The sequence below is a fragment of the Schistocerca piceifrons genome, chromosome 2 (genome assembly GCF_021461385.2).
Source record: "Schistocerca piceifrons isolate TAMUIC-IGC-003096 chromosome 2, iqSchPice1.1, whole genome shotgun sequence".
Taxonomy (NCBI): domain Eukaryota; kingdom Metazoa; phylum Arthropoda; class Insecta; order Orthoptera; family Acrididae; genus Schistocerca; species Schistocerca piceifrons.
The window spans coordinates 1,022,283,278-1,022,307,540 of record NC_060139.1 but is presented as its reverse complement, the minus strand read 5'-3'; the positions used below and the strand labels follow the sequence as shown (position 1 = coordinate 1,022,307,540).

Genomic DNA, 24,263 nt, shown 5'->3' with positions numbered 1-24,263 from the left:
GCTTCCACACTCGCGAGGGATGTTGTTAATCTCAGGGATCCTGAGGCCGAGACGTACTTAACAGGGTCTAGCAGTTTTATCTCTTAGGACGGAAAATATGTCTTATATCTCGTCTTCCCGGGAATCTGCATATTTTTCTGGCTTTAGCACCGCAGAAGGAATAAAATCGATGGCTCATCACGTCAAAATTCAACATTTTTACCATTCCGTCCTATATAAGACCGCCATAGTAGCAGTTCAGACAGAGAGTTGCACCTGACGAAGGCGATGGATGCAATCATCTAAAGCTCGAGGTTTTACCCTTAACTGACGTAGCAAGAAGTCCGAGAGTGTTTTTAAAACAGTGCTGTCGCTAAAGAATTCGTTCTCACATCAAATATGTACTATTCCTCCTGAAACAGCCGGAATACACTGATGAGCTTTTTCCTGCATCTGGTTTGTAAATGGGCGGATTTAGCTAATTTTGGAGTCCTGAATACACTGCTAAAATCAGTTTTTCTCTATGACGTCACATGTCCTAGATATAAAGCACTATAATAGCGAAAATTGACACAATTAGGTCAAACAAAAATACACATTCAGAATGTTTGAAATCAATAATGTTTTGTTTGCATATATGGGCATGATGCCAATAAAAGGTCCAAATTAGTTCATAAGATATTTTCACCTTTAATCGTCTTTGGGTTTTGGAAAATACGACGACAGAGCTCTTCTTTTGTTTGCCGTTTCATCAATCTCCCTAACAAGACTCCAATAGCAGTCACTCATCATTAAATGGTCCCAATGGTCTTGCTAATGGTGTTCCATGGTAAAAATGTCTTGGTGAAAGCGTTCATCTGCTCATCGCTTACGGCTTCCAAATTTTCAGGGAAGAAATCAAGGTGAGAATGTAAAAAGTGAATTTTAAGCAACATTCTACACCCCATGTTCTTATAGTTGTCCAACAGATCATTCACAATGCTAACAGGTTTTTGTCTTTTCTGTTACCCAAAAAGTCCTTCACAACTGCTTTAAAAGAAGACCAACCAACTAATTGGATAGCTGTGAGTTTGGTATCAAAGGTTAGATCTTTCAGCAATTTTCTTATTTGTGGTCCAACAAATATACCTTCTTTCAGCTTTGCCTCATTTAATTCGGGAAACTTTTCTTTTAAATGACTGAAGGTCTCACCTTCTTTATGCAGAGGTTTTACAAAATTCTTGATAAGGTCGAAGTTGGTATGAAGGGGAGCCAACATGATTTTATTGGGCTGAACCAATGAGGGATTGTTCGCATTTACGTTTCCAGGAAGAAATGACTTCCTTGTAGGCCGTTCCTTGACTGTATAGTGGTTCTTCGTGTCACGGCTGTCCCAAAGGCACAAAAAGCAGCAGTATTTCGTGAATCCAGCCTGTAAACCTGTAAGGAGTGCAACATCTTTTAAATCACAGCAAAGCTGCCATTCATGATCCTTCATTTCATTGCCACCAGCAGCAAATGCATGGTTTCATAAGTTTCTTTCATGTCTACTGCGTAAGCCAAAGGTACCGATGGAAATGCTTTGCCATTACGCAGTAGTACGGCTATCAAGCTGGTTTTACTGGAATCAATAAATAGTCTCCACTCCCGTAGATTGTGTTTTACACCTAGCTGCATCATCAGACCATTGAATTCCTTATGTCGAAATATTGAGCGAAGGAAGCACCTCTTGATCGGAAACAGGAAATTTTTGTCCCTGGAGCTAGAAGGTTCCGTTGTTGCAGTCTCGACCCCAAGAGTTCAGCTCATTGTTTCGAAAGTTTTAGATCGCGAACCAAATCCTTCAATTCCTTTTAATTAAAGGGCTGACGCAAAGTGTCATGTTACTGAGGGCAGCACTCTTCTATATGTTCAATACTTTCTGATTCACTTGACATGGTGTCAGGTTCCTTGGCTTTCAAAATACAGACAGGAACAGGCAACTCCTCATCATGGGGCACAGGGAAATGCACATTTGGATTATGTTCTGTCTAGTTTTTCTTGAACGTCCCGAAATATTTGTAAGAAAGAAGTAACAGTCTGAACAATAGTCTTTAGGCTCACACCACAGAATCGGGCCATCGGAACAGCGAATGGCAAGGCTCGGCTTTTTACTTTCAACCACTTTGTTAAGGTTGTAGTACAGGTTATGCAGGCAATATGACGTGCAAAATTTTTACCTTGATGAAAAACAGGGCAATCACAACCAAATCAGTGACTGGACTTCTTATGGCTTTTGGGGTGAATTTCGCACATATAACAAAAGTTGTTGGGGTGTCTCAGACAGCAACGAGAATTACTAGTTGCCATTTTTCGTAGTATAAGTTTTAAAAACAAAAAGTTTGCACTATCTTTCAAAGGAAACACTCACTGAGGATCACTTTCACACCACTGGATTACCACACCAAACATTTACTGACGATTTGTAGATCTTATAGCTCTCCTCTGCAAATCAAAAACAAACAATTAAATATCAAAACAGAAGAACAGTGAAACGCGAAATACTGAATACGAACAGTAAAAACCTTTAAAAACTCAAAAATGGTACTTGCTAGAACATTATAAAATGTATATTCGGATTCTACACACCAGTTGATGTGTTACATCGCAGATGCAAAATGGCTGTTGACTAGTGTCATAATAGTGTGTTGGTATGTCTTTGGAACACTATACAGCAGCCATTCTGAGTGACATAGTCTCAAAACGTCTTTGGCATGTTTTCGGAGGTGTGTGAAGACGCATGTTTATCTACATCTGACAGTTCTCGTAAATTATTAAGTGGTGATTTTGGGCGCGGAGTTGACAAACGGCAGCTTTCCAGTTATGTTCCATGAGGCTCACACGTGTCGAATTTCGTGGCAAGGACATCAACATGAGATTAGATTAGATTCAATTTTCGTTCCATTGACCCAAAAATTAGATGATTCTCGCAGATGTGGAACATGTCAGAAAGTATAACATAGAAAACATAAAGCATTTGAATATAATACTTACTACCCTGATTATTTGTTAAGAGATTGTCGAAATAGGTGAATACATTACAATAACTGGAAATTCTAATGTGTACCCAATTAATGTATTGTCAGAATGAAACATTTTTATGCACTTTTAATAAATTTATCATATACAAAATAACTAATCTTTACTGTTGTGATCAAGTGCTGTCAAAACTTAAATCTAATAGACATTTTTACTGAAGCTTGTGTAATAGCCTATTTTAAGATATTCATCTATAGAGTAGGAGGAGTTGTCAATCAAAGAGTCTTTCAAACTCTGTTCAAACCGTGCTTTATCTGAAACCAAGTTTTTAATGATTCCTGGAAATTTGGGTTCTCTCAATGCTGGATCCCTTTTTGGACCAAGATAAGTGATTTTAGGCCTTTATGTAGATTGTTCTTATCCCTAGGATTGATACTATGTATTGAACTATTGATTGGAAGTAGATATATATTACTTGCAACAAATTACATTAGGGATTAACTATACTGAGAAACAGTGGTTGGAATACAAAGTTCCTTGAACAGGTTTCTACATGATGTTCTCGAATTTACAGCGCAAATGATTCTTGTTACACGCTTTTCACGCTAAAAACTTTTGCTCAGTTTGATGAATTACCCCAGAATATGATCCCGTATAACATAGAATGAACGGAGGCAAGGTATACACGTTTTTTATATTTATATCTCCTACATCTGACATCATGCCTTCCCAACTGAATTTTTTATAGAGCTGTAATCCCAGAAATTTAACTCTTTCAATCTCTTCGATCCGCGCCGGCCGTTGTGGCCGAGCGGTTCTAGGCGCTTAAGTCTGGAACCGAGAGACCGCTACGGTCGCAGGTTCGAATCCTGCCTCGGGCATGGATGTGTGTGATGTCCTTAGGTTGGTTAGGTTTAAGTAGTTCAAAGTTCTAGGGGACTGATGACCTTAGAAGTTAAGTCCCATAGTGCTCATAGCAGCCAGCCACCCAGTCTTCGATACGCATGTCTTCATATGTTATACGCGCTGGATGGAAATATGTTACAGATTGTGGGTCATTTCACAGTTTAATAATAGCTAATTAGCTTTAACCCATTTACTAAAGTTAGTGAAAATTTGATTAGCAGCTATTTCTAAATCTATACTTGACTTGCTACTTATTGCAATGTTTATATCATCTACAAACGAAACAAACTTAGCATCTGCAAATGTAACAGTCGACAGGTCATTAAATACAAGAGAAAAAGCAACTGACCCAAGATGGAACTTTGAGGAACACCACATTACTTAATTCACAATTAGATGACGACTGACATTACTGCAGAGATATTTCGCAACGACGCCCTTTGTTTCCTGTTAGTTAGATAAGACTCAAACCATTTTGCAGCATTACCAGTCACGCTGATTTACTTAACATAAGGCTGTGATTCCGTCATAAAATACGATACAGAAGCTGTTAAAATACCATGATACAGGGCAATTTTACACTGTTCACAGATACAAAGGGCATCCGGTCACAAAATTAAAATACACTCCTGGAAATGGAAAAAAGAACACATTGACACCGGTGTGTCAGACCCACCATACTTGCTCCGGACACTGCGAGAGGGCTGTACAAGCAATGATCACACGCACGGCACAGCGGACACACCAGGAACCGCGGTGTTGGCCGTCGAATGGCGCTAGCTGCGCAGCATTTGTGCACCGCCGCCGTCAGTGTCAGCCAGTTTGCCGTGGCATACGGAGCTCCATCGCAGTCTTTAACACTGGTAGCATGCCGCGACAGCGTGGACGTGAACCGTATGTGCAGTTGACGGTCTTTGAGCGAGGGCGTATAGTGGGCATGCGGGAGGCCGGGTGGACGTACCGCCGAATTGCTCAACACGTGGGGAGTGAGGTCTCCACAGTACATCGATGTTGTCGCCAGTGGTCGGCGGAAGGTGCACGTGCCCGTCGACCTGGGACCGGACCGCAGCGACGCACGGATGCACGCCAAGACCGTAGGATCCTACGCAGTGCCGTAGGGGACCGCACCGCCACTTCCCAGCAAATTAGGGACACTGTTGCTCCTGGGGTATCGGCGAGGACCATTCGCAACCGTCTCCATGAAGCTGGGCTACGGTCCCGCACACCGTTAGGCCGTCTTCCGCTCACGCCCCAACATCGTGCAGCCCGCCTCCAGTGGTGTCGCGACAGGCGTGAATGGAGGGACGAATGGAGACGTGTCGTCTTCAGCGATGAAAGTCGCTTCTGCCTTGGTGCCAATGATGGTCGTATGCGTGTTTGGCGCCGTGCAGGTGAGCGCCACAATCAGGACTGCATACGACCAAGGCACACAGGGCCAACACCCGGCATCATGGTGTGGGGAGCGATCTCCTACACTGGCCGTACACCACTGGTGATCGTCGAGGGGGCACTGAATAGTGCACGGTACATCCAAACCGTCATCGAACCCATCGTTCTACCATTCCTAGACCGGCAAGGGAACTTGCTGTTCCAACAGGACAATGCACGTCCGCATGTATCCCGTGCCACCCAACGTGCTCTAGAAGGTGTAAGTCAACTACCCTGGCCAGCAAGATCTCCGGATCTGTCCCCCATTGAGCATGTTTGGGACTGGATGAAGCGTCGTCTCACGCGGTCTGCACGTCCAGCACGAACGCTGGTCCGACTGAGGCGCCAGGTGGAAATGGCATGGCAAGCCGTTCCACAGGACTACATCCAGCATCTCTACGATCGTCTCCATGGGAGAATAGCAGCCTGCATTGCTGCGAAAGGTGGAAATACACTGTACTAGTGCCGACATTGTGCATGCTCTGTTGCCTGTGTCTATGTGCCTGTGGTTCTGTCAGTGTGATCATGTGATGTATCTGACCCCTGGAATGTACCAATAAAGTTTCCCCTTCCTGAGACAATGAATTCACGGTGTTCTTATTTCAATTTTCAGGAGTGTAATATACGTTTGTCAAATCACGAAAAGAGCATTAAAAGTCAGACGGGTAAAGACTAAAAAAGAAAGAGAAAGAGAGAGAGAGAGGGGGGGAGGGGGACGACTTATATTAGCGAGCTATTATTTACAATACATTCTAACTTCAGCTGTATATGCCCTGTGGTTAAACTTAAACTGACAGTTCCAACTGCTGCAGTGCCGGCTGTATACATACTGGAACATTTGATCTTCATTAAGGAGCGAGCTGAAAATAATATTTCCACCGTCTGCCACCAGGTGAAAATATGGCGCTGTAAGTAGTCGGAATGTGAAATATTTCCTTTTTTAACGTCAGTTGTTATTTGTCTCTAGGCGGCATATGTTGACTTCTTTTGTGAAGTGACTCTTGGGTTAAATGGTTAAGAAGGTCGAACTTATTCGTAATAAAATCAATGGTTATTAAAAAGAAATACCGTGCGCTGCTGGTGAAGCTGTTTTATCAGGACGGCAGTAGCTGCAGTGCTGCAATGCAGAAGGGAGAGGCAGGCGGTCCATTCCTATGGCAGTTGTTGATAAAGTTGCTGTAGCTATAGCCGACCGTACAACACATGTCTCAGATTCTGCAGCCAGTGATTGAGCTGGGTCTTGGCAGTTGTCTCTCTCCTGTTCAACGTATCAAAAGATTTTGCAGAGCATTGGTATCCCTACAAAATGTGCTCCAAGTGAAGCTCTATGGTAGACTACTCCGCTGTCACTTTTCCCTTCTTTTTTGGCACTCATGGACGGACGAGGCACATTTTATTCTGTACGGTGCCGTAAATGCACAGAACTGTTGCATAAGGGGTTCTTCTACGCCCACATGTTGTGCTGGAACATCCACTGCACACTGGAAATGTGACTGGACTGTGTGGTGTGGTTTCACCAGCTAATTCGTTCTCGGTCCGTTTTTCTTCGGGGAGATGACACCTCGCGGGCCTGTTGGGTGTCAGTTACATTTGTACGTTATCTGGACCCCTTTCTACTACAAGTGATTCCAAACTTGCAAGAACGCAACTGTGTCCACACTATTACTTTCATGCAAGAGAGGGCGACAGATGTCACATGCCAGGTGAAAGGTTTGCTTTAGTATCGAGCTCATGATCTCTAGGTGATTTCAGGATGTGTGTGGCCTTCCAGGTCCCCCGTCCTGAATCCACGCAACTTCTGGTTGTGAGTGAGTTTGTTTGTTTGTTTGTTTTCTGGGGTGGGGGAGGAGACCAGACAGCGAGGTCATCGATCTCATGGGATTAGGGAAGAACGGGGAAGGAAGTCGGCCGTGACCATTCAAAGGAACCATCGCGGCATTTGCCTGGAGCGATTTAGGGAAATCACGGAAAACCTAAATCAGGATGGCCGGACGCGGGATTGAAACGCCGTCCTCCCGAATGCCAGTCCAGTGTGCTCACTGCGCCATCTCACTCGGTGTGTGGGTGAGACTGGAGGATCGAATCTATCACGGATGTAACAGGCCTCTTTCTCAGCCGAAGGATACCACACGAAGAGTATCGCTCTAATTACCGCGAATATACCGCAACCAACTGTCGACCACACCTTGTTACAGGGTGTAGCATATTACTGAGTCGGGAGAGCATACTCAACACTTGCTATGACTTGTGACCATACACTAACAAACTAGAATCACCGTTACCATTTGTTTGATGGTACCTCATTTTTACTGCAAACACACAAAATTCTAGCTGCATAAAGCGCCATGTTTTCACCTGGTGACAGAAAGTGGAACTGCTGTGTTATAGCATTCTCAGCGGGGGTACGTAATAATTAACACATCTATAGCGTTTTAGTGTTCTAAAATGTACATGGCCGGCACTAGAGCACTCGGAACAGCTTCAGTTTAATTATACCCACACCGTGTAATTTGAAATCGGTGATAAGCTGTTGTGGGCGTCTCTTTTGTTCTCCCACAGCAACTACAGAATCTGTAATCAATGTGAACACAGAATACTCGGAAATATCCATAACAAACTTCAGGCACTTGTAGAGTAAGTACATGATACATTAAACAGGTACCTTTGTCGGGAAACTATCGATTCCATGCTATAGCCGTTTGAAAACATGCTTGATAGGTAGGTATGCAATAAGGTAGTCATGGTAGGGGATGCTTACGTCGGATTGGCTGATGTCGTGTGATATCTGTCCCACCTCTCTAACCTGGTTTGCGCGTCATTCACGTATCTGTGAGTGTTAGAGCAACATGCCTTTTCGCCACAATTACGCGGCCGGCTTCGAGAAAGGGGTACTTCACCGACAGCAGGTGTGGCCGTAGTGCTCCAAGGAGACGACTCATACAAGAAATGGAAGAGGCCGTACTGGGTTATGTTGAACAGAACCCGTCAGCTAGTACTCGAGCAGATGCGTGAGGCGTGGGCGTGGTATGGAGTGTTGGAGGTGGTATGGATGTAGTCCACAACATACTAGACGGCACTGGGAGCAACATCCATCTTCTCGTTGGCACGTTCTCCTCGACATGATTCAGTATGGCTTACTCCAGATCGGATGTGCGGGATCTCCTTGGAGAACCATTGTCACGCGTGACCCTTTCTTGAAGCCGTTGCGTAATTGCGGTGAAACGGCTATGCGATGGAGTCATACGTCGTGCATGACGATCTTGATAAAGGCGACAAGCAGCTCTTCCATTACAGTGAGCTACACCATTCCGAAGAGTCACAACGGTGTACTCTGCAAAGGAGTACTCAACCGTGTTGCTCTAACACTGACAGACACTTGAATGAGCCTTCAACCAGGTCTGAGAGGTAGGACAGACGTCAAATGACACCAGCAGATCCGAAGTAAGCGTCTCCCACAATGACCACCCTGCTGTAAACCTACCAAGCAAACATGTTTTCAGCACGGAAACGGTACGTTTACGGACGTGGGTTCGTATTAAAAATATTATGTACTCCCCTCCCCTCTACAAGTTCTAAAAGTCTGTAATGGGAAATTCCGAACACTGCATTATGTGTGATGAAACGCCCGCTAAACATGCTGGGCAGAGCAGGTGATTAGGATTTTGGAAAGGGCCAAATAACGCTGGGGTCAGTTTCACCTTACGTTGTAATTTAATAACACATTTACAACCAAAGCCGCACATAACCGAACTTTTACAAAGGCTGAAAGCCCCCAAACAAGAAATCTTAAAAAATCAACAATGTAGATTCAAAGTGACGGAAAACAGGCAGTTACAATTACAAATAGTATACATGACCGCTAGGCTGAAAGCCTCAAGGCAAGGGTGGATAGACAAACATAAACAAGATGCAATGCAAACGGCTGAAGGCCCACAATAAAATTTTCAAGATTTTAAAATAAATTACCATAACCTTTCAAGGGCAGAAGGCCGCAATGTTTAAGCTTGAAAGGTAATTTTAAGAATAAGTTTCCAAAGCTGAAGGCCCACAATTAATTTTCCACAATTTTAAAATAATATAACCATAAACCTTAAGTTTTAAGCAACTCAAACCTGACTAAAAGAAAAGACCACACAACGGCAATAACCTTTCAGGAAATATCCACTTGCCAGAATTCAAACTTACTTACATAAAACATCGGCTGTGATAGATTACAAAGAGACAGTTAAACACCGGTGAGAAAGACAGTGAAGACAAAAGCACTCAGAAGCCTCCAGGGGGTCGGTCTGCCCTCGTTCACTTAGGTGAGATAGGTGGTGAGCCCAACTACACTTGATCCGTCGGAACCTAACCAAGGGACAGCCACGGAACGACCGACAAACGACTTGCTTGCCACCAATGGTACATGAGAATTCAAAAAACACCAAAATGTTACGGGCGTCATTATCCACAATCAACTATGTGTATTTATTAAGTTGTCAAAACTACACACCGTGTTGGACAGCGACAACAGGTGAGGAAAAGACACTGCCTGAAATTACGTTATTGGCCGGGGCAGGTGTCGGAACAGTAACGGCCACAAGACAGAAAATTCCGCTGGTGCATTTGAATTGTAGTCAACCAATATACAGGGTTATTACAAATGATTGAAGCGATTTCACAGCTCTACAATAACTTTATCATTTGAGATATTTTCACAATGCTTTGCACACACATACAAAAACTCAAAAAGTTTTTTTAGGCATTCACAAATGTTCGATATGTGCTCGTTTAGTGATTCGGCAGACATCAAGCCGATAATCAAGTTCCTCCCACACTTGGCGCAGCATGTCCCCATCAATGAGTTCGAAAGCATCGTTGATGCGAGCTCGCAGTTCTGGCACGTTTCTTGGTAGAGGAGGTTTAAACACTGAATCTTTCAACCCCACAGAAAGAAATCGCATGGGGTTAAGTCGGGAGAGCGTGGAGGCCATGACATGAATTGCTGATCATGATCTCCACCACGACCGATCCAACGGTTTTCCACTCTCCTGTTTAAGAAATGCCGAACATCATGATGGAAGTGCGGTGGAGCACCATCCTGTTGAAAGATGAAGTCGGCGCTGTCGGTCTCCAGTTGTGGCATGAGCCAATTTTCCGCGGGCTACGCGTGAAACTTTGCCCGCACGCGCTCAACCGTTTCTTCGCTCACTGCAGGCCGACCCGTTGATTTCCCCTTACAGAGGCATCCAGAAGCTTTAAACTGCGCATACCATCGCCGAATGGAGTTAGCAGTTGGTGGATCTTTGCTGAACTTCGTCCTGAAGTGTCGTTGCACTGTTATGACTGACTGATGTGAGTGCATTTCAAGCACGACATACGCTTTCTCGGCTCCAGTCGCTATTTTGTCTCACTGCGCTCTCGAGCGCTCTGACGGCAGAAACCTGAAGTGCGGCTTCAGCCGAACAAAACTTTATGAGTTTTTCTACGTATCTGTAGTGTGTCGTGACCATATGTCAATGAATGGAGCTACAGTGAATTTATGAAATCGCTTCAATCATTTATAATAGCCCTGTAGTTAATTCCACCGTATGGCTGCTAAATTTCAGCAATACAAACACTCGGTGTTGGTCAAAGGAAAACCTCCTCAACAGCGAACCACCGAAAAGAATCACACAACATGAATGGACGTGGCTTGGGTACTTCAAACCACTCAACTTTCACGTCCTGGGTCGTAAACCACGAAGCTCGTAGCTATCAGACAGCTCCACACACGCTCCGACACTGCACTATGACCCCCAGCAGACCAAGCCGACTGCACCGCGCAGAGACATCTTCCCTGGCCTACAGCAACCGACCGATTCACGCAGACCCCCTAGCCGGAAATAACGGCAACTACACATACAACCTGATAAACACTTGCACGAAGACATGAACGATACCCAACAGTAACTAAGCACACACGAAGACAAATCGGGAGTCGATGAACACACACACACACACACACACACACACACACACACACAACTGACTAATGAACGATCGGCGAGCCAAGACGCGTGGTCCGGTAGGACGACCGACCGACGATCCACCAAGACCGTGGCCCGGGTCAAGTGATGCGTGGCAGCAATGGTCGGGAGAGCCATGTCAACGCAGACCGCGACTACACCAGTGCCGCATTGCAACTCCCCGACTGGCAGGTCAGGACTGCGCTCCAGACCCGTTCCAACTGACTGGCAGCCCGAGCTCGCGACCGGAAATCGCTTACGACAGACAACGACCGGGAAGTAATGGCAGTCGAGCAAATATACTACGAGAGGGGATACATCAATACGCGCTGCTAGCGCCGGCCATAGTCAGACAAAGCAGCTACTCAGTGAGAGTAGTAATTTAAATTGACGTAGTGAGGGGGGAGTACGTTAAAAACAGAGTGTAAAATACATGATGTCGGGAACACGAGCCACACACGGCTCATGCGGGGTCAATGCAGATAACGTACCCACAGTTCTGTACCCTCTCGTGTTTTTGTGTGCGAAACGGACTGTGACGTAGAGTTAACTATGTTGATGGAGAGCATTGTCGGTCAGTGGGGATAGCCTGCATGGCATGACTACGTTTCCTGCATACGGCTGTGATGGCAGCACTTGTCCCGTTGCGCAGGTGGCCGTGTGGCTGCGGTACAACGTGAACGAGGGCCTGTACGAGTACGTGCTGCGCGTGGTGCTGCTGCACCGCGACGACACCAAGGACCTGCTGCTGCCGCCGCCGTACGAGGTGCTGCCGCAGTTCTTCGTCACCGCAGACGTCCTGCAGGAGGCCTACGACGCCTGCCTCAGAGGTACAGTGCGCCCTCGCGCGCTGTTCCGCATGTGATTCCAAATAGCCTTCCCGCGAAATGGCAGCCAGTTTGCAATCAGGAGCTAATATAATGTCGATGAACTCTGTTCAGTGAGGACTGCTATCCCGTATGTCCACTGACTCTGCATTGGCTGCCTCCTACGCTCTGCTAACGCCATGAAGTAAGAAAACAGCAGTCATTCCTTTCTTCTCTCTCTCTCTCTCTCTCTATTCTTTTAGTCGGTTCCGACTCTTCGTGACCCCATGAACAAAATCACGCCACTTTTTCCTGTCTTGCACTTTCTCCCGTAGACCTTCCGGGTTGGAACACATTGCTTCTGTGATGCCATCGATCCATCTCATCCTCTGACGTCCTCTTCTTCTAGTTCCTTCAATCTTCCCCAGCATTAATGTTTTTTCCAGCGAGGCATGCCTTCGCATTGTGTGTCCAAAGTAGGTCAGCTTTTGTTTTAACATTAGACCTTCCAGGGAGAAGTCTGGTTTTATTTGCTCCAATATTGATCTGTTGGTTCTCTTTGCAGTTCATGGAACTCTAAGAAGTTTCCTCCAACACCACAATTCGAAGGAGTCAATTCTTCGCCGTTCAGCCTTTGTAATGGTCCAGGTCTCACATCCATACATCACAACTGGAAAGACCATAGCCCTCACAGTACGGATCTTTGTTGCTAGTGTTGTATCTCTGGACCTTATAACCTTGTCAAGGTTTGACATCGCCTGTCTACCGAGCAACAGGCGTCTCCGGATTTCATGACTGCAGTCGCCATCAGCAGAGATCTGGCAACCGAGATAACTGAATGTGGTCACTACCTCCATGGTTTCTCCTGCTATATCCCACGAATTGGTAGGTGTAGTTGCCATAATTTTCGTTTTCTTCACATTCAGCATAAGACCGGCCTTTTCACTTTCGTCTTTCACCTTCAGTAAGAGTGTTCTCAATTCTTCTTCACTTTCTGCCAACAGGATCGTATCATCCGCGTACTTGAGGTTGTTTACATTTATTCCAGCTATTTTAATTCCTGTTTCTTCTTCATCTAGCTTTATTTAAACCTACATGCAGAGATTATTAGAACAGGTGCAAAAAAATAGCTGCTTATACGAGGGTCACTCCAAAAGAAATGTACACTCTTTTTGTAAAAATACAGTCTTCATTCCGCATGTGTGAAGATTTTTCAGTGTGTAGATACATCCTTCCCGCTTGTTTTCAAACTTAGTTCAACCAGTTCCCGTGAGTGGCGCCGTCACAGCATGTCTTCAAGATGGCTGCTGCACTTTACGTTCGTCAGAAGCAACGTGCTGTCATAGAACTCCTGTGCTGTGAAAACGAGACACTGGGAAACGTGCACAAGAGGTTGAAAAACGCATATGGAGATGCTGCTGTCGATCGAAGTACAGTTAGTCGGTGGGCAAGAAGGTTACGTGATGAAAGTGGGCACGGCAATATTGAGGACTGCTCTCGCAGCGGCAGGCCTCGTACTGCACACATTCCAGACAATGAGCACAGAGTTAACGAAATGGTGACTGCTCACAGACGCATCACAGTGAACGAATTGTCACGCTAAGTTGGAATAGGGGAAGGAAGTGTTTGCAGGTTTGTGCCAGGTGGGTTCCCAGGATGTTGACAGTGGCTCACAAAGAAGCAAAAAAAAAAAAAAAAAAAAGCGGTATGCAGCGAACTATTGGAACAGTACGAGAATGGTGGAGATGAATTTCATGGAAGAATTGTGACAGGTGATCATTTTTCACCAGAGACGAAGAGGCAATCAATGAACTCCCATCATGCAAATTCACCGAAGAAAAAAAAATTCAAAACAACACCTTCTGCTGGAAATGTTATGGCTACGGTTTTTCTGTTCCGAAGGACTGTTGATTGTGGACAGTATGCCAAGCCAAGTGGAACCACCATAAATTCTGATGCATATGTAACGACACTGAAGAGACATCAAGTTCGGCTGAGTCGTGTTCGACTAAATCGGCAAAAGCAGGATGTTTTGCTGTTGCACGACAATGCATGGCCACATGTCAGTCAAAAAACCATGCAAGCGATCACAAAACTCGGATGGATAACACTGAAACATCCGCCTTGCAGTCCTGACCTGGCTCCATGTGACTATCATCTATTTGGGAAACTGAAAGACTATCTTCGTGGAAGAAGGTTTGAAGATGATGACTCCCTTCTGCACGCTGCCAAACAGTGAGTCCAACAGGTTGGTCCAGAATTTTACTGTGCGGGTATACAGGCGCTGGTTCCAAGGTGGCGTAAGGCAGTTGAGAGGGATGCAAATTATGTGGAGAATTGAAAATATTGTTCCTAAAGGATGTACCTACACACGGTAAAACTTTCAAACATGTAGAATAAAATATCGATTTAAAAAAAAAAATAGTGTGCATTTCCTTTGGAGTGATCCTCGTGGTAAGTAATCTTTACTCACCTCAGACTGTTTCGGTCTTTATCGCTGTTGTCAAGTACTTGCGATTACAATTTTGGTGATTTATTTTAAACTGGCTATAATGTACTCACGCCTGTAGTGATGTGACGTCCATATTACGTCGTTAGTTAACTGTCACTCTTTTAATAATGTGGTCAATGATGTAAATATATTCAAAATGAAATGTTAATTATGGTGTGACAGTAGTTTGACAGTTCCACTCTTACGACGCTACATGTTTACAAACAGTCTGCGGATGAACAGGGATATTATTTTAACAACTAAAATCTGTTACGACTCTCTTCGGTTATTGCATATGTTACTCCCAATTTATCCAGTTTCGCCTCCTAAAAGTTCAATCAAAGTATTGAGGTAGCACTTGTGTCTAAATTCTGTATGTTCGTTTAATATTTCTTGTCAGTATTTTTTCGTATATATATAGATTTCTAATTGTTCAAGAATGTCCATTGCAAAACGTTTTGGTATTCTGTGGGGAATCTGGAATGTATTTTTGATCGTTTCTGCAGTTATAAAACAGTTAACTAACGACGTAATATGGACATCACATCAATATAAACGTGAGTACAATATAGCTACTTCAGTATAAATGACATTCACATTGATACATGTTCTCAACGAAATCGTAATCGCAGGTACATGACACCTGGCAATGAAGGCCGAAACAGTCCGTCGTGAATAAAGATTTCTTATTAGAAGCAGCTGTTTGGTACATCTGTTCTAATAATCGAGTCGTTATCAGACATATATTATGCTGCTGGCTTAAAGATGAAAAACTATTGACTATGTATAGATGATTGCGCTTCATCGTTCATCAACTTTTGGATCGTCTAATGTTACTCCAACTGTATATCTGGCTAAAATAGTTCTCATTACGAGAGATTCGTTGTAGTATGAAAGCGAAGTAATTTTTTCAGGGGAATACTTAGCTTTGAACCAGCTGAATCTCATCCACCAATAATGTCCATTAGGGACTGTATATTATAAATTTGCCTGGATTTTGGACGTGATGTTAAAAATAATATTTTTCAACACACTCATTATTCATTTTATCAACAGTTGTATTTTTCGTAAGTATTTACAAAGATATTAACACTAAACTAAGTAGTTCTAAGTTCTAGGGGACTGATGACCTCAGAAGTTAAGTCCCATCGTGCTCCGACCCATTTGAACCAATATACAAGCTGCTAAACTTTTAGTGGTATCCAAGCATTCATTAATTACACTATAAATAGTCCTATTGCAACCGCCATTATAACATAATGTCGAATGTGAGAGACAAAACTTCATGAGTATTAATTAAAAGTTTTGCGAATGAGATAAAGTAAGGGACTTCATTTCTGATGCCGAGAGACGTTGGATGTTATTTTGATTTGCTTTACGCATGAGTAGAGGTAGTCAGTCTCGTTTACCTACTGCCCATTTTTGTATCTATGTTAACAGAAAACTTTCCAACCGCCTACTGGTTCCACAGTAATGGCGATTTATAAAATAGGGAAGTAACTTCACTTTAGAAAATTTATAAAGCAGAGTCACAGCAATTGAAACCATGTAATAATAATTACTTACCCAGTACTCAATGTCAAACTTTTTTTGAAGACCTATTGAAAATGTTCTTAAAATGTCAACTGCTTACCGCCAACCATAAAAGCTGGAACGCCTAATAATGGGCTGTACATACTAGGTTGACTAACACTGATGTAAACCAGTGCAGCAAAATGGGTTTTATTCTGCCATTAATCATACGTATACTTGCATCTACATTGCCTTAATTGCGTACAAAACTTCTAGATTTACGTTGCACTGCATAACGACAAAAACGATAAGCGCCTTTTTTTTTCAGCCTCTTGTAGGGACGGAAAATGAAAGAGAAGTGAGTATTCGAAATTGCTTGTGTACAAATACTTCATTTCTGTGGCAAATGTTTTTCAACATAAGCACAAATCTTCTAATAACAGGGTACCAAACCCTATCCCTAAAGCAAAATTTAAAAAAAAGTCTCTGATATTTTCATCCAGACACATCGTCACGAAACCCTACAATTTCCTTTTGTGTGCTTGAGGTTCAACCCACTCGTATAGCATTTAACTTCCACCATTCAGACTACCATTATATCCATCCCATAAGCCTCTGAACTTGTTTCATCGACACACAGAGAGCTGTTGAGAAATAGGTATGCATTTACATCACTCGTAACTATCTTGATCATAAACAAGAGTCTCATCATCATTTCCACTTCCAAAGTCAGTCTTCACATCACCATCGCCTTACCATAAGTCAATTTTCACATCAAGATTCTATTTTTAATTTAAGAATTCACTTATCTCTTCATTTTTTATCATTTCTACCAAGATTTCAAAAGTGTTTGTATACATAATTTTCCTTATGTCTTACATTGCTCCACATGTAAGCCTCTTTTCTTTCCTTTGTTGAGGGAACTCTGTATGACAGACGGTGTGGTATCGTCCAGTTCTTCGTTTTGATAGCTGTCATACATGACCAGTATGTGAATGAATGGGGTTGTGTATTACGCTCCTTATTTCGTATATTTTCTTCTGCTCCCCCTTATCATGTGTTTATTTCTTCTCAAACTTTCATATTCATTGTTGTGGGATAGACTTTAAATTCTTCCTCATAATTCCTTATTAGATCCTTTAAGTCTTCTGTTCGTATTCTAGACTTTCATGCTCATCTTCTGTGACGCGTATACAATCTTTGGCCCTACAAGTGCCTGGCAATGTACTAGTTTAGTCCTCAACTAATAATACATAGGGTGAAACAAAATTCGCACGCCACCGTGCGATTCCCTACATACCAACAGTGCAAAAAAGTATGTAACAAAATTTCGTCCTGCGTGTATTTTCGGTTAACGGCAACGATAACAGCGTCTCTTGTGCGTCCATTCTCTACATGAAATACGCACTGGACGAACTGTTGTTACAGACATTCTTGTGCTGTCGCCACGAAAGAAATCGCGCTGAGGTGTCCGAGTGCGTGAATTTTGGTTCATCCTACAGACATTGGGGATATTCCATGAAGCATACTCAGGTTCCTTTTTCTCTTATGAAAATACATTATACAGCAAAAGAGCAGCTGGACAAGAGGTGATTGAATATCACCTTGAAAAAGAAAAGCCCGACATAATGTCTGTAATGCTATACAACTACAAAGAAATAATACTGATATGTGTTTGAAAAGGAATTGATTTACTACCTGAAATTCAATGCTAAAATGTCTTGGCCTCCAAATCGGCAACATACTAAAATGGGAACTATACTTTAATAAATTGATCCACAAAGTCACTCCATCCTACTCTCTGTTCAAAATAATTTGTTACTTTCTTGTCCTAAAGACACAAATTCCGCCTTATCTTGGGTATTGCGATTAAGGTTACTGACTGTTCAAAAATAACCGAAAGGAATTGCATATTACCTAATGACTCCTTCTACAAATTATTGGAAGTTATTGACTTCCTGCTGATAAGTGCTGCCACCATGGAAAGCAACTGCTGTTTTAAAGAAGTCTCCATTGTATGGTATATTATGTTATAATATATTGTATTATAATTATAGTAATAATAATAATGAGTTACAGATAAAAATAAAGAAAATAGAAACTGCAAATTAGTTAAAATAAACGAAGTTTGTTAAGTGAAGCTATTAGTAATGTAAAAGAGAATAAAAGAATGATAGGAAGAGGAACGGAATAACTGGGCTAATTGTGTGCAATATATTTTACAATATTTCAAAATTGATTAAATAGATGTTAAACTTTATCAAATGTGCATACCAGTCAGTCTTATTTTATTCAAACTGAGAATTCAACAATCAAACAAATCGAAGTCTGTAACCCTGAGAAAATGGTAAATTACATTCAACAATAATAAACTCAATAACACTAAAACCATTCCGATAATCCAAATTAACTTTGCAACATTTAAAACACAAAAATACAAAAATATATATGTGCCTTAAATATTAGGCTTGCCTTTCATAACATCCGATTAACTGGAAGTGTTATAATAAATATCAGCCAGGACATGAACAAGATTCCATTAGTAGAATATTAGGGCATGCAATGGTTTTTCCTTAAGGCTGCGCCATAACTGGTGACTGTGCTAATACAACATCATTGACTTAATCACATTATTTCGAAAAGCACCCACCCGAACTACGTATAACTGCGGCGGGAGGAATCCAACAATACTCTATGGCAGAATCGTCGACAGTCGGATGTCCGCAGCGTCAAATCAGTGTGTGCCCCGGGCAGTACAGTTGCGCCCAATGTAGCACTATTGCTTTCTGTTTGAAGTCCAGTTTAGGAGAAGTAGAAACAATTAAAATAATTAAACATGCGCAACACAAGACACTAAGGGATGTCTTAGAGGAAAAGAGCGATCGCCGAATAATTTCCATGTGTGTGTGTGTGTGTGTGTGTGTGTGTGTGTGCATTCCTAAGGGACCAATCTGTTGAGGTCATCGGTCCCTAGACTACATACTACTGAGACTAACTTAAACTTAACTTACGCTAAGAACAACACACACACCCATGCCCGAGAGAGGACTTGAACCTCCGGCGGGAGCGGCCGCGCAATCCGTGACATGGCGCCTCAAACCGGGCGGCCACTCCACTTTCCGTGGACGAACATATTCGTCCACCTTGACTAAGGCGAGGACAACAGTGCCTTCGATTTCGGTGAATTGTTTTGATACGCACCGTCACCGGGGAAGTCGTGTTGAACGGTGCCGTGTCCATTACGGTGCAAATTAAATAATGCTGTGACCATTACAGTACGTGTTTCCTGTCTTATGAGTATTTGTGGAAACGCCAAATTGTAATTGAAAATATGTCAGAAGTGTCATCTTGGAGAACAGGTGGATGGTCTGCATGCTTTCCCGTCGTTTTTACTGCTGAATACTGATAAATCATTTGATGTCGGTCACATTGTTGTTGCTGCTGTTGTTGCTACAGACCTCAGCCAAAACATTGGTTTGGTGTTGGACTCACACCAGTCTATCCTGTGCAACTCTCTTCGTCTCTGAATAGCTGTCACAACCTATACTCCTTTGAAACTTCTTTCTGTATTCCTGTCTAGGTCTTCTTCTGCAATTTTTACCCCAGATACTTTCATCCATTACCAAACTGATGATTCCTTGATGCCTCAGGATGTATCGTATCAACAGATACCTATTTTTAGTCAGGATGTACCAGAATATTTTACCCAGTATTCGATTCAATACTTCCGTCATTCGTTACTCGCTCTCCCTATCCAATCACCATTCGTCTCTAGCACAACAATTTAAAAGCTTCTATTTCTTCTTGTCTCAACCGTTTACCGTTCACATTTCACTTCCATACAATGCTACACTCCAGAAAAATACCTCCAAAAAAGCTTTCCTAACATTCGATGATACGAAACTTCTCTCTTTCAGAAATGATTTCCTTGTTGTTCCCAGTCTGCATTTTCTATCCTCTCCACTTCTGTCACCATCAGTTATGTTACCGCCCAAATAGGGAAACTCGTCTACTACTTTTATTGTCTCAGTCCTAATCTAAATCCATTAGCGTCGCCTGATTTAGTATGACTTCATTCCATTACCTCTGTTGCTGAAATTCATCTTATAAGCTCTTTTCAAGACATTATACACTCAGTTCAGCTGCTCCTCCAAGTCTAGTGCTGTGTGAGCGAGAATTACAATGTCATCAGCTAGTCTTAAAAATGTTTATTTCTTCTCTCTGAACTTCAGTTCTCTCTCCAAATTTTTCTTTGGTTTCCTTCACTTCTTGTTCATTATGCAGATTGAATAACATCATGGGGACGCTACAACATTTTCTCACTCCCTTCTCTACTGCTGAATTCTGCTCAGCTCCTTCGATTCTTACTGTAATGTAGTATGGTTTCTTTAGGAGCTCCAAATAACCATTCCCCCACTGCATTTTATCCTTGCTAGCTTCAGAATTTGCCAACGGCCTTGCCGCAATTGAAACGTGAGTTCTCGACGGATCACTGAAGTTAAGCGCTGTCGGACTTGGCTAGCACGTGTAGGCAAGTGGCGTGAACTCAGCCCTTATAAAGCCAGCTGAGGAGCTACTTGACTGAGAAGTCGCGTCTCCGGTCACAAAAACTGCCAACGGCCAGGAGAGAGGTGTGCTGATCACTTACGCCTCCATATCCGCAACCAGTGATTCCTATCGCCTGAGGACGGCTCGGCGATCGGTCGGTAACAATGGGGTTTCGGGACCCATTCAGGTGGAGTTTTGTATAGGTTCAGAATTTCAAAGATTCTAGTCGAATCAGCATTGTTAGTACCTTTCTATTGTGTATTATAAAAGTACGTTTCACTTTGCTTTAACCTAAATTCTTAAGATAACTCAGAGGGTTTAGCATTTGCCCGCGTGTTCCTAAATCTCTTCGGAACCCAAACTGATCTGCCCTGACGTCAGCTTCTACCAGTTTTCTTCCATTCATCTTTAAATAATTCATTTTAGCCTACTGCAGTCATGGTTAATTAAACTGATGGTTCGATAGTATTCACTAGGGCTGGGCAAACGATACTCGATATTTCTTGATACACCACAGCGTTCGATACAGTATCGATCATGTCCGAACAACCACGTGACAGTTGATTCACGAACTGCGAGTGCAAGAGACAGGGATGCGCGAGAAATAACTAACTAGCAACAACAATAAGCTATGGCCCTGTTTAAAATTATACAGTTTCATGCAACACTGGAGGAAGTAACATTAGATCCTACCACTGCACAAACTCCTACTGTCTTTGAACGAATTTACAGTACGAGTTCTCACACAGTACCGGTACGTACGTATATACGAACACTTATGCTGGTTTTTGAGTAAAGGTGACAAAGACGAAAATGTGGTCCTCCAAAAAATATTACTTGACTGAACCCAATACAATAATATCTTTGTTTATGAGAGATGGTTACGATGTTCCAAATAGACTGCAAATAAGTGATTCAATGGTTGTTGACATATTAGAGTAACAGGTAAAAAAGTTACCAGATTTTAATAAGTTTGAAAACAAGACGTCAAAATTCAGATGAATCAAACAAGAATTAAATGCTGAACAAACGAAATACATCATAATAGAGTGCCTGATATTTTTATCCCGAGAATGAGTGCCAAGATCCTTCTTGGAGATTGTAGCAATAGACGTCATTAGATTGCGGGACGACCGAAAGCTCAATAATATGAGGGAGCCATTATTGCAATCTTTTATTTATTTATTAGTTGCCGTTGTACCACATTACCTGCACCCTGGAAGGTTATTTTAGTCAGCTTTTCATAGTTATTTTCATTATTACAATTAATACTGCATTAAAACACTCAGACAAGTCGTTGTGATAGTACCTACAGAAGATGAAACTTCCCCTTCAGAAATTAAGAATGACTGTGCTGGTAAACTTCTACGTTATTTGATTTTCAAATACCTGAGCAAAAAACGAACGTACTCACACAGTTCGCTCTTTACTTACTCTGATCATCACTATTCTGAAACACATATTTTTTAGGGCAACGCAGTCTGCCTTTCAATAATCCCTACAAAAGAGTGGCCCTGACTGACAATAACCTATACCTTTCATGAATCACTTACCTCACAAAAATCTTCCTTAGTCGAACTACTGCAATACGGCGAGCGCCAACACTGCCAGCTAAATAAAAGATTCTAACTACTGAAGGCACTAACTACTGATAGTTATAGTTAGCAAATGAAAGATTTTGATAGGGAACAAACAATGCATTTACCTTAATAGTGTTCAAAAGTCATTATATATATATATATATTATATATATATATCAGTTCATGACATCCAGTCTTACAAATTTCCTTTTTCTGACGGACACGCGTCCAGATCGTCCGATCTCAAAACTCAAAACTCTGGCATCTCTCTGCCCACACCCACCACTGCTAGCGGCTCACCTCCAACTGTCCAACGCTACGGGCTGTTCACATCCAACTGCTCAACACTACACAAGCGAATATTTGAACAATGAGTCCAACCAGCCACAGACTGCACACAGCGCAGTCAGCGATTTTCATATAGAGCACTTCGTGGTGTTACCAACATGAAAACCTAAACAGCCTACTTACGAAGTCACTAGATCGCAGGCCGATCAAAAGATGCAACAGAACCCGAGATTGCCCGAACTGTGACGTACTCTGTCCGGAAAGTTCAAGTCATGTTCCAGCGCAGCGCTAGTATTCTCTACTGCCAACACCTGACTTCTCTCGGTTGCCACAGGACTCTGCGCTGAAGAGGACCACCCGTACGTGATCAGGGCCAACTACACGGGGTCGCGCGCGTCTCGCAACCCCGAGGCGCGGCTGTCCTACTTCCGCGAGGACGTGGGGCTGGCGTCGTACATGGCGTTCATGGGCCTGCAGTATATCGTGCCCTGGGTGAACGCCACCGAGTGCCCGTGGCCCGTGCTTCGGATGCGCGGAGACCTCTACTACTTCCTGCTGCGAAACCTGCTGGCGCGCTACGACCTGGAGAGGCTGTCGCATCACTTGCTGCCCGTCAGGCCAGTCGAACTGTGGGAGCCGGTCTCGGTAAGCACGCCGCGTCATACTCGTGCAACTACACTTAAAAACTAGACTTTTCTTTACTGGCCACCACTTATTAAGTAGAAATTCTTCAATGGTATACAAGGAATTGTACAGGAGAAATGCTATTGAATTACATTTACAACTTGCTTATCTATCTGTCAGAAATTTTATGTTATTGATTAACTGATCAAAAATTTTTTTTGTTCAATGTTGAACTCGTATCTCAGTCATTGACACCATTAATATTAGGTAATAGAGGTCAGTTGAAAAGATGAAAAATGGGAAGGCAGTTGGCCCAAACCAGATCCCCTCGGTAAAAAGGGAGCTGAGCTCCTTTGGGATTTAATGGAGAAGATTTGGCGACAGGAGGAGATGCCAGACGAGTGGAGAACTAACGTACTGATCCCAATATTTAAGGGGAATGGTAATGTGCAGGACTGCAGTAACTATAGAGGTATTAAATTGATGGCACACACAATGAAAATATGGGAAAGAGTTATAGAAGCAAAATTACGCAAGGAGACTGTGGTGTGTGAAGAACAGTTTGGGTTCAGGCCTGGAAGAGGAACAACTGATGCAATACATGCTTTAAGGCAGATAGTGGAGAGATACAGGGAGCTACAAGACGATCTACATATGGCTTTCATTGATTTGGAGAAAGCATATGAGTCCCAAGGAACGAAATATGGAGAAGAATGAGAGAGCAGTGCGTGCCAGAGAAGTGTGTGAGGTTAGTGAAGGAAATGTACAGAGGAGCAATGACACAGGTGAGAAGTAGTGCAGGCATGACAAAGGAGTTTCCAGTGAAAGTGGGGTTGCATCAAGGGTATGCGCTTAGTCCCTGCCTCTTTGACCTGATTATGGATGTGATGGTGAAAGATGTGAAGAAGGAAGCGCCGTGGAATATGATGTTTGCGGATGATGTTGTTCTTTGTGAGCAGGGTATCGACAGACTTGAGGAAAAGCTGGAGGATTGGAGGAAGGCACTAGAAGAAAGAGGGATGAAAATTAGCAGGACAAAGTCAGAATATTTAGCACTGAACGATGTGCAGATGAGGTCTTGCAAGATCCAGGATGATGAGCTGAAATCGGTCTGCAA

General features: G+C 42.9%; 1 protein-coding gene across 1 annotated transcript in view; it reads left to right on the top strand.

Annotated features, from left to right (window-relative positions):
• Nucleotides 1–24,263, top strand: part of LOC124776659 (allergen Cr-PI-like) — a 120,834-nt gene that overhangs the window by 16,099 nt on the left and 80,472 nt on the right. Inside the window, exons 4-5 of the mRNA XM_047251750.1 lie at nt 11,950–12,127; nt 22,857–23,167. Of these exons, the coding sequence (XP_047107706.1) occupies nt 11,950–12,127; nt 22,857–23,167 (489 nt within the window). The remainder of the gene's footprint in view (nt 1–11,949; nt 12,128–22,856; nt 23,168–24,263) is intronic.